Source organism: Ornithodoros turicata, chromosome 3 (assembly GCF_037126465.1).
Source record: "Ornithodoros turicata isolate Travis chromosome 3, ASM3712646v1, whole genome shotgun sequence".
In the NCBI taxonomy this organism is placed as follows: Eukaryota; Metazoa; Arthropoda; class Arachnida; order Ixodida; family Argasidae; genus Ornithodoros; species Ornithodoros turicata.
Window position 1 is genome coordinate 58631191 of NC_088203.1, and position 13471 is coordinate 58644661.

Sequence of the window (13471 nt, forward strand, 5' to 3'; positions counted from 1 at the left end):
ACGCTCTGCAAGTTGACCCTCTGCGCTGGAGAGGGGAAAATGGGCGGAGAAATCACGTGGACAGCGCTCCGCCACTCACAGGTCGGCGCGGAGTAGCCAACGTGCTCGATGGTGTTATTGTGGTTACGCCGTTAGTTGCGGTTACTTTGTTGACGTACGTAATGTTTCTGCTGATTTAGCACGTCGGTGTCGCACATTTTCATGTTTTTTTTCGCCCCCATGGGTAAGGTACGCATAGTGGACGGCTGCAAAACATGGCACCACGACGGTATCCCTATATTTCGCTTCCCACGACGCAAAGCAAGTCGGGCACGGTCTTTCCTGCTTATCGACCAAGAGAACATCAAGGTTTCCTCGCAACACGTTGTCTGCGGAAAGCATTTTTATCCTGAGTCCGTGATCAAAGCTGGGAGTCGCCACCGCCTCAGTGAAGACGCCGAGCCAAGGTTGTTTAGTCGACCAGGAGCTAGTACAAAGCAAGGCACGTACGTGCTTTCGCACGTAGTTCGTATTCACGTGCGCCTGGAAAGCGTTAACGAGACTGCGAAGTTGTCTAGTGGGTGTGCAGGAGGAGGCGGTTGAGGCTGTGCTGCTGCTAATTTACTATAGCATTTGTTCGAATGCAGAGAGACGCCGTACGATGTTACGCTAGACAAAGGTAATCCAAACTAACAGTAGCGATGCACGTACTGTATAACAACACGTTCGCTCCGCGATAAACATGATCTGGAATTGAAACGTGTACCTCGATCACGCTTAACCAAATGAGAAAAGTAATTCACGACTGCCCAATCCGCAATTTCCCGATACGATGTGAGGAATGGTGCTACGGGCAGTTGTTTAGTGACTTTATAGTTACATCGACCGAAATATCGGTACTTTTTTATGACGTTATTGACTTATAGTCTCTTGCAACCATGCTTCAGGTGTTCTAAGACCACGGAACTGCCTAGATGTACTGTCTGACGTGGCCGAGTTTCACAGAGAGGCTGTGTTGGCTGTACCTTTTCTTGCACCAGTTCTGCACAGGCTTATGCTTAGAAGGTTTCCAGGCTGTGGAAACCTAAGTTCCCACAACCTCGGGGCGTCAGCCCGTCCGTTCCGTGCGCGAAGGAACAAGCAGCACAACAGAAATTCAAACAGACATACCAGGTTTATTTCACGTTCGGTCAGCTTGCACCCAGCAAAAACCGCACAACGAAAGAGCCTCTTATCCAGCGGATCACCGCTTTTATCCCTCTGCGTGGGGTACGCCCCCCTGGAGCACGGCTGCCCCCTATCGCCGTAACCCGTGGCGCTCTCTTATCGCCACACCCCCCCTCCCTTACAGGGTCATGAGGTCGTCCGACAGGTCTAGTACGGCGTCGTCCATGGCTGAAGAGGGGGCAGGCGGCGGAGGAGGGGGAGGCCTGGTCTCCACCAGAAGTTCGGGTCTGAGCCGCCTGAGGGTGGAGAGGGCTGTTGTCACGTCGTTGGCTGTCCGGGCGGCCTCCGTTCGGGCCTGGTGAAGTGGGCCCCGGCGGTGTGTCGGACGGTGCAGTTCGGGGACCAAGCAGAGCGGGCATAGGATCCGCTTCTCCTCCGCAGTGAGGGGCTGTAGGGGATCGGCCGGGTGGCGGTCGGTGAGCGTCAGACCGCGAAACGGAGCCGGAGTCTGTGTGGGGTCGTCCCCCCGGAGGGGCCTTGGCTGGTGAGCCCACCGTGTGCGGGATGCCCAGGAAACCGGCTGTCCGTGGGACACAACTGTCCAAGTGGCCACGGAGTGGTGCTGGGGTGGATCCGGATCCGGGCGGCTTCCGCGGGAACGGGAGCGGGCAGGTGCACGGCGGGCGGGATGCTGCGGACGTCGTTGCATCTGAGAGGAGAAGTAAAGGGAAGCGGTGAGAAGGCGGCCTCAAACCGTGGGCGCCTGAGAAGGCGTCCCCCCAAAACAGATAGCGGAAAACTGTGGAACAGAAATCACACTAATAAAGCACTAAATCACAAGCACTATGCTTAGCGATGGAGATAGTGGCAGCTACGTGCGCCGCCTGCGGGGACGCAAGTTGTAGCGGCTGGACGCAGGTCCGGGAACGGGATCCGGGTCCAGGTCTTGGAGGGAGGCAGGTTGCGAATCTGGCTCCTCTCCGTCAGGGTCTCGGAGATGGTAAGACTTCAAGTCCGAGATGTGAACCGGCCCAGTCTCTTCGCCGGTGTCGCAGCGACGAAGCCTGTAAGTGAGGCCGGAGGAGCACGCACTTACCTCGAAGGGGCCATCCCACCTATCTGCGAGTGAAGCTGCAAAGCCTCGTGACGCATCACTTAGCGGGTGAGTCCGTCGAAGGACGAGGTCACCGACGCTGTAGGTGAGGTTCCGACGTCCACGGTTGTACTGGCGAGCCTGGTCCAACCTTGCGACGTCCAGGTTCTCCCGAGCCGTCCGGGCTGCATCGTCCAGTCGACTCCGGAGGTCCTCAGCAAACCTTGAATAAGGAGGCCGGGTAGCACCATCCCGGAGGCCCAGAGCATTCTCCACAGGAAAAGGGGCCTCTCGTCCCAAGTTCAGGAACGCCGGGGTGAATCCTGTAGACCTATTGACCGTCGTCCGCGTAGCGAACGCCAGCTCAGCCAGGCGAAGATCCCAATCACGGTGGTGCTGGCTAGTAAAAGCAACCAACATCATTTTCAGGTTCCGATTAACACGTTCGGTAATGTTAGCCTGAGGGTGATACGGGGAAGTCTTCTTATGCTGAATGCCTAAGACAGCGCAAGAATCTGAGAACACCTTACTTGTAAAGTAGGTTGCGTTGTCGGTGATCAGCTGTGCGGGAAACCCGAACCGGCAAAAGGTGTCGAGTAACTTTTCCCACACTCTCTGGGAAGTCAGTGTCCTGAGAGGAAACAGCTCAACCCATTTCGTGAAATGATCAGTAACCACGAACAAATACTGGTTACCTCTAGGACTACGGGGAAATGGTCCCATCACATCACAAGCGACTATCTGCCAGGGTCTATTGCTCTGAACAGGCTGTAAGCGCCCAGGGGGTAAACCACCACGAGGTTTCGCTCTCTGGCATACGGGACAAGTACGAACATACTTTGTTACATCCTGCCTCATTCCTGGCCATGTCGCAACACGACACAACTTTTCATAAGTTTTCCTGCCGCTGCTGTGACCTGCCAAGGCCGAGTCATGAAAGTAACGTATGAAAGACTTACGCAACTTCCGTGGCACCACGACTCTGAACGGGGATGAGCCGTCGTCCTCATCCGCCTGGGGTATGTATCTGAACAGGATGCCATCCTCGCCCAGCAGATAGGAGTCGTGCCGTCCGTCAGTCGTTCCGGTGTCCGCCGAGTCTTGCTCAGCTATCCACTGCGACACCCGCTGACAAAGGCCGTCCGCTCTCTGAGCGTCTAGGAGCTGCTCTCTGCTCACGACCGTGCCCCAAGACGAAGATACGTCTCGTGCCACCTGTGCTGCTGCCAGAAGTTGAGAAGGCGCCTCGGTGCCTTCCTCTTCCCCCTCCGGTAGAGGCGCGCGGGACAGTGCGTCTGCTACCACGTTCGTTGAGCCCCGCCTGTACTCCACGTTGAAGGAGTAGCCTTGTAGCGTCAGGGCCCACCTGGCAAGTCGTCCAGACGGGTTATGAAGCCGCTGCAGCCAAGAAAGTGCCTGGTGGTCAGTCTGGACAGTGAAGGTACTGCCGTCCAGGTAAAGGTCGAACTTCCTGAAAGCGAAGATGATCGCCAAGCACTCCTTTTCCGTCACGGAGTAGTTCCGTTCTGCCGGATTCAGCGTGCGACTTGCAAAAGCCACTGGACAAAGAGTAGCGTCACGCTCCTGCAAGAGAACTGCGCCAACACCATAATCGCTTGCATCTGTTTGCACAACAAATGGTCTGTTAAGGTCGGGCAGATAAAGCCTAGCCGTATCAGCGATTGCTTGTGATAGAGCTCGAAATGATCGTTCCTGCTCTTCTCCCCAATTCCAGCGCGTGTCCTTGCGCAACAACTGGTTAAGCGGCTGCGCTAGCTCGGCACAATTAGGAATGAATTGTCTGTAAAAACCAACCATACCTAGGAAGCGCTGCAAGGCTTTGACGTTACCGGGAACCGGAAAGTCCGTGATCGCCTTTAGCTTGTCGTCGTTAGGACGGATGGTCCCTCCGTCCACCACAAAGCCGAGAAGGCTGATCCTAGACGATGCCAGCTGCACCTTGCGGGGGTTGATCGTAATGCCCGCTTCGTTCATCCTTGCAAGGACGATTGATAGGTGTTCCAAGTGTTCCTGAAAATTTCTAGAAAACACTACGACATCATCCATGTATGCCATTGCGAAATTGTACTTCGCATCTCCCAACACTGTATCCATCAACCGCTGGAAACTGGCGGGTGAATTAGACAGTCCGAAAGGCATTCGTACAAATTCAAACAAACCTCTATGACACGTAAAGGCTGTTTTTGGGACATCCTCCGGGGCAACTTGGATTTGCAAAAATCCTCTACTACAATCTAGCGTTGAAAACACAGTTGCATTGCCCAGGGAATACATAATAGACTCGATGGACGGAAAGGGGTAAGAGTCCCTTACAGTTACTGCGTTAAGTCGACGGTAGTCGACGCATAACCTAGCCGTACCATCTCGTTTCGGAGCCAGAACAACAGGAAATGCCCAAGGGCTCTGGGACCTTCGAACTGCACCGGTTTGGAGCATTTCGTCAAGAGCAGCGTCTAATAAAGCACGCTTATGCACACTCAATGGTCTGGGATTACAACGCCAGGGCCTAGCGTTACCGGTGTCTATGCTATGCTGTAACACAGACGACTTACCCGGTTTTTCGGTAAAGATTCCGTCAAACTGCCGCAGTACTTGTTCAAGCTGACGGCGTTGCTCCTCAGGACCATGGAATGACCCCAAGACAGTCGGCAGCCGAGACGTTTCAACAGACGCTGCCACAGCTTGCTGTGCTGTGCAGTGTTCCCGTGCTGCGGCGAAGCGGAAAAATCCCGACGAGCCGTGGTACACGTATCCTCCATTGGGCAGGTCCAGCACCAACTTCTGCCGGATGATGAAGTCTCTGCCCAGGATAACAGGAACTGCCAGGCCAGGAAGGTGCACGAAGCGCTGCTTTCGTCGTCTACCATCCAAACGTACCCAGAGCACAACTGCTGCCTGTGCTGGAACGGCGTCATTGGAAGCAAGACGAAGAGTGACATCTGTGGATTGCAATTCCACGTGCCGTGATACGCAATGTTCATAAACACTATCCCCGATAAGGGAAAGCGTAGCTCCCGTGTCGATAAGGGCGATGTAATCTTTACCCAAAATTCGAACGGCGATGTTTGGTTCCTTATCCTCGATGTAATCTCGGACAGAAAAAGCAAGAGGAGCCAAAGCATCTCTTTGCGTTATCTTACCGCTTGCAAAGCTAGTTTTTGACTGATCAAGGCCACGGATAGTAACCGTCTGCTCGCTTTCTTCGCAACTTGCCGACGTCGTTGAGCGAGCATTCATGGACGCCGGCTGCGACCGTTTCCCGATGGCACATTACGGGTGTTTGGTCTTTGTCGCGGGCATTCCCGACGAAAATGGTCAGGGCTGCCGCAATTCCAACAGCCGGTAGGCGCTCGTGGCTGCGGGGGCGCAGGATGATGCCGCTCCCGCTGCCGTGGGGTTTCGCTAGCTGAAAGGCCAGGTTGACCGCGACTTCGGGGCGGGACGGGTCTGTCAAGGCTCGTTCCTGCGGGGATCGTCCTCTGGTCATAGAGGAACGGATCTAGGGCTCGGTGGGATGACTCCGCATTGTCTGAATTACGGGGGTTGTCACCCAAACCTGTTGCATACAGGCGTTCGACCGAGGCGGCTCCTCCCGACCACGCGCAGCGCGGTTCCAACGCTAGCTCCGGGGGCGGAGGGGGCCGGTATTGAAGCTCTGCCAGGAGGTCGCCTTGTATTGAACGAGCCTCCTGGGCCAACGCCTCAAGGGTTTCAAAGCGATGGGCTCTTAAGTAGGGCCGGAAGCGCGGGTGGCACTGACGGATCGCCCGTGCGACACGCTGCTCTTCCGTAGCAGTGGGATCCGCTCTGCTGTACAGATCCTGCAATGCGCGAACGAATTCAGATAAGCTTTCCTCAGGATGTTGAGTACGCTTATGTAATTCCTCTAGGACACGGTATTCGTAATCCGGGGGAAGGAATTCGTTTTTGAACCGCTCCTGGAAGTCCTGCAAGGACGTAAACTCCGATTGCAACCGAAGCCAGCGGGCGGCGTCTCCGACCAAAGCAACCTGCAGGATGCGTTGGATTAGGACTTCATCCGAAATTCCCATACCCGTCTGATAGGCGGTGAGGTCATCCAGGAAATCGGCAACAGACTTCTTATCGGTGTAACCTGAGAAGGTAGGCACCGGTAAGTTGAGTCGTAGATGTGCTTGTGCCTGCGGCGGCGAAACCGACCCGGCATCCAGGCGTTGAACCACCAACGAGCACAACTCCGTCATGCGTGACAGGAGTTCTGCTGTAAGAGCTGTAAGAGCAAAAACTGTAAACTACAACAAGTACTAACTACACAAACTCACAGTGCCGCGTGTTCCCCGCCACGGGACGAACGAGCTCGAACCCCAAACGTTGGGCGCCAGTTGTGGAAACCTAAGTTCCCACAACCTCGGGGCGTCAGCCCGTCCGTTCCGTGCGCGAAGGAACAAGCAGCACAACAGAAATTCAAACAGACATACCAGGTTTATTTCACGTTCGGTCAGCTTGCACCCAGCAAAAACCGCACAACGAAAGAGCCTCTTATCCAGCGGATCACCGCTTTTATCCCTCTGCGTGGGGTACGCCCCCCTGGAGCACGGCTGCCCCCTATCGCCGTAACCCGTGGCGCTCTCTTATCGCCACAAGGCATGAGAAGGGTCTTGACATTGCCATACCCAGTGGGCTGGACATTCATGCCCATGCAGCAGCACAGAACACCCCAAGCTGTGTCCCTCGAACAGCCAACACCCAGAGCTGTAAGTACCAGCTAAGTTTGACTAAGTAACTTGCTTTTGTGCTACACTTGTGCTACAAAATTGTGCGTCTCCTGCTTATGCATGAGAGCACCACCTTCGTCTGAAAATACCCTCATTTCCTCAGTGTCGCCTGGCCGAGTAGACCAGGAACCTCAACCTGAGCCTCGAATGTTGTATTTGGCCCTTGGCAGTCCTTCCACCCCCAGCAAACCTTGCCACACATATAGCCCTCACCGTGGACTTCACACTGGCTCGATAATCAATGACGGTAACGCCCATAGTAGCACAATTTGTTGCCGAAACGTTGTGGTAATGTTTTACTCAAACGTTGCGGAACGTGGCTAATGTCCTCCTGAAAATGTGTTGCAGCAATGTTGCTGGCAGACATATCTACAACACTGTGACAGCTCTAGAACCATGTTTCCCCAATGCAAGTACAATATTGTGGCAACACTGCCATAGTGTTTTCACAATATTGTGACACTGTTAAAGCAGTATTCTTCAACACATATAATATTGTGGCAACGTTTAGGTAATGTTTTCGTTACGTTATGGCAGTATCACAGCCATACTAATTCAAAACAAAATTTTGGGAACAGTTATGTAACGTTCCTACAACATTGTAAAGCGTTACATCCATATTTGTTGAACACACCCCAGGTAGCACCGAATGTACAGCAACATTTCATCAATGCCATACTGCAACGTCGCCCAAACGTCACTAACGTCCACGACTTGAACTTCATTTGTAACACTTGCGCAGCGTGCGCACAACACTGCAACAACATTGCTTAACTACACGAGGAAAGTAATTCGTGACTGCCAAATCCGCAATTGCTCCGATACACTCTGAGAAATGTTACAGTGCTACGGGCAGCGTTTAGTGACTTTATAGTTACATCGACCGTAATATCGGTACTTTTTTATGACGTTGTTGACTTTGTGGAAACCTATGTTCCCACAACCTCGGGGCGTCAGCCCGTCCGTTCCGTGCGCGAAGGAATAAGCAGCACAACAGAGATTTAAGCCAACATACCAAGTTTATTTCACGTTCAGACGGAGCAACGAACACGTCTTGTCGCAGTTTTACCCTGGCCAAGAGTGGGCCACAAGGTCAGGCTACCTGCCTTAAATAAGAAAAGGCCACGCCCCCCCACCAATTTCGCAGCACGGGATGCTGGCATATCTGGCTGATAGGGAATCAGCCACATTCTCCCCCCCTACAAGTCCATGAGGTCATCAAGGAGATCCTCTTCTGGGGCCGGCGGAGGAGGTGGTCCCGGAGGTGGAGCAGGACCGTGAGGCAGCCCAGGATCGGCTAGCAACTCTGGCCTAAGCCGTCTGATAGTGGCGAGAGCGGCGTTGACATCATTCGTGGCGCGGGCGGCCTCGGTCCGGGCTTGGTGGAGGGAGCCCCGTCTATGTGTAGTTCGGTGCACCTCGGGGACCAGGCAGACTGGGCACAAAAGCCTTCTTTCTTCTGCCGTCAGTGGCTGGAGCGGGTCGCTAGGGTGTCGTTCGGCAAGAGTGTGGCCCAGAAATGGAGCTGGTGTCAGTGCCAAGTCGTCACCCCTTAGTGGTCGGGGCTGGTTGTTCCATCGCGAGCGCGACGCCCAGGCAACGGGCTGTCCGTTGTGAATTATAGTCCAAGTGGCCACAGAGTGACCCTGCGGGGCAGAACTGAGACGAGGGTTCCTACGAGAGCCGGAGCGGGAGGCGGAACGACCAGGTGAGGCACGCGACTCCATTGTCCTCCACTGTCGACGATGTTGCTGCATCTGCGAGAGAAGAAAAAGGGAAACGGTAAGAAGGCGGCCTCAAACCGTGGGCGCCTGAGAAGGCGTCCCCCCAAAACAGATAGCGGAAAACTGTGGAACAGAGATCACACTCATAAAGCACTAAATCACAAGCACTATGCTTAGCGATGGAGATAGTGGCAGCTACATGCGCCGCCTGCGGGGACGCAAGTTGTAGCGGCTGGACGCAGGTCCGGGAACGGGATCCGGGTCCAGGTCTTGGAGGGAGGCAGGTTGCAAATCGGGCTCCTCTCCGTCCGGGTCTCGGAGATGGTAAGACTTCAAGTCCGAGATGTGAACTGGCCCAGTTTCTTCGCCGGTGTCGCAGCGACGAAGCCTGTAAGTGAGGCCGGAGCAGCACGCACTTACCTCGAAGGGGCCATCCCACCTATCTGCGAGTGAAGCTGCAAAGCCTCGTGACGCATCACTTAGCGGGTGAGTCCGTCGAAGGACGAGGTCACCGACGCTGTAGGTGAGTTTCCGACGTCCACGGTTGTACTGGCGAGCCTGGTCCAACCTTGCGACGTCCAGGTTCTCCCGAGCCGTCCGGGCTGCATCGTCCAGTCGACTCCGGAGGTCCTCAGCAAACCTTGAATAAGGAGGCCGGGTACCACCATCCCGGAGGCCCAGAGCATTCTCCACTGGAAAAGGGGCCTCTCGTCCCAAGTTCAGGAACGCCGGAGTGAATCCTGTAGACCTGTTGATCGTCGTCCGTGTAGCGAACGCCAGCTCAGCCAGGCGAAGATCCCAATCACGGTGGTGCTGGCTTGTAAAAGCAACCAACATCATTTTCAGGTTCCGATTAACACGTTCGGTTATGTTAGCCTGAGGGTGATACGGGGAAGTCTTCTTATGCTGAATGCCTAAGACAGCGCAAGAATCTGAGAACACCTTACTTGTAAAGTAGGTTGCGTTGTCGGTGATCAGCTGTGCGGGAAACCCGAACCGGCAAAAGGTGTCGAGTAACTTTTCCCACACTCTCTGGGAAGTCAGTGTCCTGAGAGGAAACAGCTCAACCCATTTCGTGAAATGATCAGTAACCACGAACAAATACTGGTTACCTCTAGGACTACGGGGAAATGGTCCCATCACATCACAAGCGACTATCTGCCAGGGTCTATTGCTCTGAACAGGCTGTAAGCGCCCAGGGGGTAAACCACCACGAGGTCTTGCTCTCTGGCATACGGGACAAGTACGAACATACTTTGTTACATCCTGCCTCATTCCTGGCCATGTCGCAACACGACACAACTTTTCATAAGTTTTCCTGCCGCTGCTGTGACCTGCCAAGGCCGAGTCATGAAAGTAACGTATGAAAGACTTACGCAACTTCCGTGGCACCACGACTCTGAACGGGGATGAGCCGTCGTCCTCATCCGCCTGGGGTATGTATCTGAACAGGATGCCATCCTCGCCCAGCAGATAGGAGTCGTGCCGTCCGTCAGTCGTTCCGGTGTCCGCCGAGTCTTGCTCAGCTATCCACTGCGACACCCGCTGACAAAGGCCGTCCGCTCTCTGAGCGTCTAGGAGCTGCTCTCTGCTCACGACCGTGCCCCAAGACGAAGATACGTCTCGTGCCACCTGTGCTGCTGCCAGAAGTTGAGAAGGCGCCTCGGTGCCTTCCTCTTCCCCCTCCGGTAGAGGCGCGCGGGACAGCGCGTCTGCTACCACGTTTGTTGAGCCCCGCCTGTACTCCACGGTGAAGGAGTAGCCTTGTAGCATCAGGGCCCACCTGGCAAGTCGTCCAGACGGGTTATGGAGCCGCTGCAGCCAAGAAAGTGCCTGGTGGTCAGTCTGAACAGTGAAGGTACTGCCGTCCAGGTAAAGGTCGAACTTCCTGAAAGCGAAGATGATCGCCAAGCACTCCTTTTCCGTCACGGAGTAGTTCCGTTCTGTCGGATTCAGCGTGCGGCTTGCAAAAGCCACTGGACAAAGAGTAGCGTCATGCTCCTGCAAGAGAACTGCGCCAACACCATAATCGCTTGCATCTGTCTGCACAACAAATGGTTTGTTGAGGTCGGGCAGATAAAGCCTAGTCGTATCAGCGATTGCTTGTGATAGAGCTCGAAATGATCGTTCCTGCTCTTCTCCCCAAGTCCAGCGCGTGTCCTTGCGCAACAACTGGTTAAGCGGCTGCGCTAGCTCGGCACAATTAGGAATGAATTGTCTGTAAAAACCAACCATACCTAGGAAGCGCTGCAAGGCTTTGACGTTACCGGGAACCGGAAACTCTGTGATCGCCTTTAGCTTGTCGTCGTTAGGACGGATGGTCCCTCCGTCCACCACAAAGCCGAGAAGGCTGATTCTAGACGATGCCAGCTGCACCTTGCGGGGGTTGATCGTAATGCCCGCTTCGTTCATCCTTGCAAGGACGATTGACAGGTGTTCCAAGTGTTCCTGAAAATTTCTAGAAAACACTACGACATCATCCATGTATGCCATTGCGAAATTGTACTTCGCATCTCCCAACACTGTATCCATCAACCGCTGGAAACTGGCGGGTGAATTAGACAGTCCGAAAGGCATTCGTACAAATTCAAACAAACCTCTATGACACGTAAAGGCTGTTTTTGGGACATCCTCCGGGGCAACTTGGATTTGCAAAAATCCTCTACTACAATCAAGCGTTGAAAACACAGTTGCATTGCCCAGGGAATACAAGATTGACTCAATGGACGGGAAGGGACAAGAGTCCCTTACAGTTACTGCATTAAGTCGACGGTAGTCGACGCATAACCTAGCCGTACCATCACGTTTCGGAGCCAGAACAACAGGAAATGCCCAAGGACTTTGGGACCTTTGAACTGCACCGGTTTGGAGCATTTCGTCAAGAGCAGCGTCTAACAAAGCACGCTTATGCACACTCAATGGTCTGGGATTACAACGCCAGGGCCTAGCGTTACCGGTGTCTATGCTATGCTGTAACACAGACGACTTACCCGGTTTTTCGGTAAAGATTCCGTCAAACTGCCGCAGTACTTGTTCAAGCTGACGGCGTTGCTCCTCGGGACCATGGAATGACCCCAAGACAGTCGGCAGCCCAGACGTTTCAACGGACGCTGCCACAGCTTGCTGTGCTGTGCAGTGTTCCCGTGCTGCGGCGAAGCGGAAAAATCCCGACGACCCGTGGTACACGTATCCTCCATTGGGCAGGTCCAGCACCAATTTCTGCCGGATGATGAAATCTCTGCCCAGGATAACAGGAACTGCCAGGCCAGGAAGGTGCACGAAGCGCTGCTTTCGTCGTCTCCCATCAAAACGTACCCAGAGCACAACTGCAGCCTGTGCTGGAACGGCGTCATTGGAAGCAAGACGAAGAGTGACATCTGTGGATCGCAATTCCACATGCCGTGACACGCAATGCTCGTAAACACTATCCCCGATAAGGGAAAGCGTAGCTCCCGTGTCGATAAGGGCGATGTAATCTTTACCCAAAATTCGAACGGCGATGTTTGGTTCCTTATCCTCGATGTAATCTCGGACAGAAAAAGCAAGAGGAGCCAAAGCATCTCTTTGCGTTATCTTACCGCTTGCAAAGCTAGTTTTTGACTGATCAAGGCCACGGATAGTAACCGTCTGCTCGCTTTCTTCGCAACTTGCCGACGTCGTTGAGCGAGCATTCATGGACGCCGGCTGCGACCGTTTCCCGATGGCACATTACGGGTGTTCGGTCTTTGCATGCAGGCGTTCGACCGAGGCGGCTCCTCCCGACCACGCGCAGCGCGGTTCCAACGCTTGCTCTGGGGGCGGAGGGGGCCGATGGGCTCAGCGATGGGCTCTTAAGTAGGGCCGGAAGCGCGGGTGGCACTGACGGATCGCCCGTGCGACGCGCTGCTCTTCCGTAGCAGTGGGATCCGCTCTGCTGTACAGATCCTGCAATGCCCGAACGAATTCAGATAAGCTTTCCTCAGGATGTTGAGTACACTTATGTAATTCCTCTAGGACACGGTATTCGTAATCCGGGGGAAGGAATTCGTTTTTGAACCGCTCCTGGAAGTCTTGCAAGGACGTAAACTCCGATTGCAACCGAAGCCAGCGGGCGGCGTCTCCGACCAAAGCAACCTGCAGGATGCGTTGGATTAGGACTTCGTCCGAAATTCCCATACCCGTCTGATAGGCGGTGAGGTCATCCAGGAAATCGGCAACAGACTTCTTATCGGTGTAACCTGAGAAGGTAGGCACCGGTAAGTTGAGTCGTAGAGGCGCTTGTGCCTGCGGCGGCGAAACCGACCCGGCATCCATGCGTTGAACCACCAGCGAGCACAACTCCGTCATGCGTGACAGGAGTTCTGCCGTTGCAATGGCGTCAGACTGCGGCACTGCAGGTACCTCAGTCGACGTAGCTTGGAAGGAAGGCACGGCATGTGCCTCCTTGGCCTCGGCTGGTCCTTTCGGCTCCGATGGCGCCGAGGCGTTGGAGACCAGCCTTTCTTCCGAACGGGCCCGCTCCCCTCCCGGGGCCTCGGATCTGCTACGGAGGTCGTACCTGTGTAGCGTCGGTGAACGGTGCATCCGCTCCGGGACACAGGTACTGGGCGGGAGCTGTAAGAACTCAAGGACAAACAAAAACACACACGAGAACGCACACCCAAAAAACTAACAGCAATAAACTACAAACTAAAACAACTACTATGTACTACTAACCGTGCCGCGTGTTCCCCGGCACGGAACAGCCGAGCTCG

The 13471-nt window shown here is 54.6% G+C and overlaps 1 protein-coding gene across 1 annotated transcript; it reads right to left on the reverse strand.

The window, feature by feature from the left end:
• Positions 1 to 1188: 1188 nt before the first annotated feature.
• LOC135388509 (uncharacterized) lies at positions 1189 to 6726 on the reverse strand. The gene is made up of 2 exons (XM_064618093.1): positions 6718 to 6726; positions 1189 to 1855 (listed from the first exon to the last, which is right to left on the reverse strand). The coding sequence occupies exon 2, from the start codon at positions 1853 to 1855 to the stop codon at positions 1325 to 1327; it is 531 nt and encodes a 176-aa protein (XP_064474163.1). The 5' UTR covers positions 6718 to 6726; the 3' UTR covers positions 1189 to 1324.
• Between the last annotated feature and the right edge of the window lie 6745 nt (positions 6727 to 13471).

Coding starts and splice junctions, on each gene's coding strand:
- LOC135388509 (XM_064618093.1), bottom strand. CDS start 1,855: ATGCAACGACGTCCGCAGCATCCCGCCCGCCGTGCACCTGCCCGCTCC.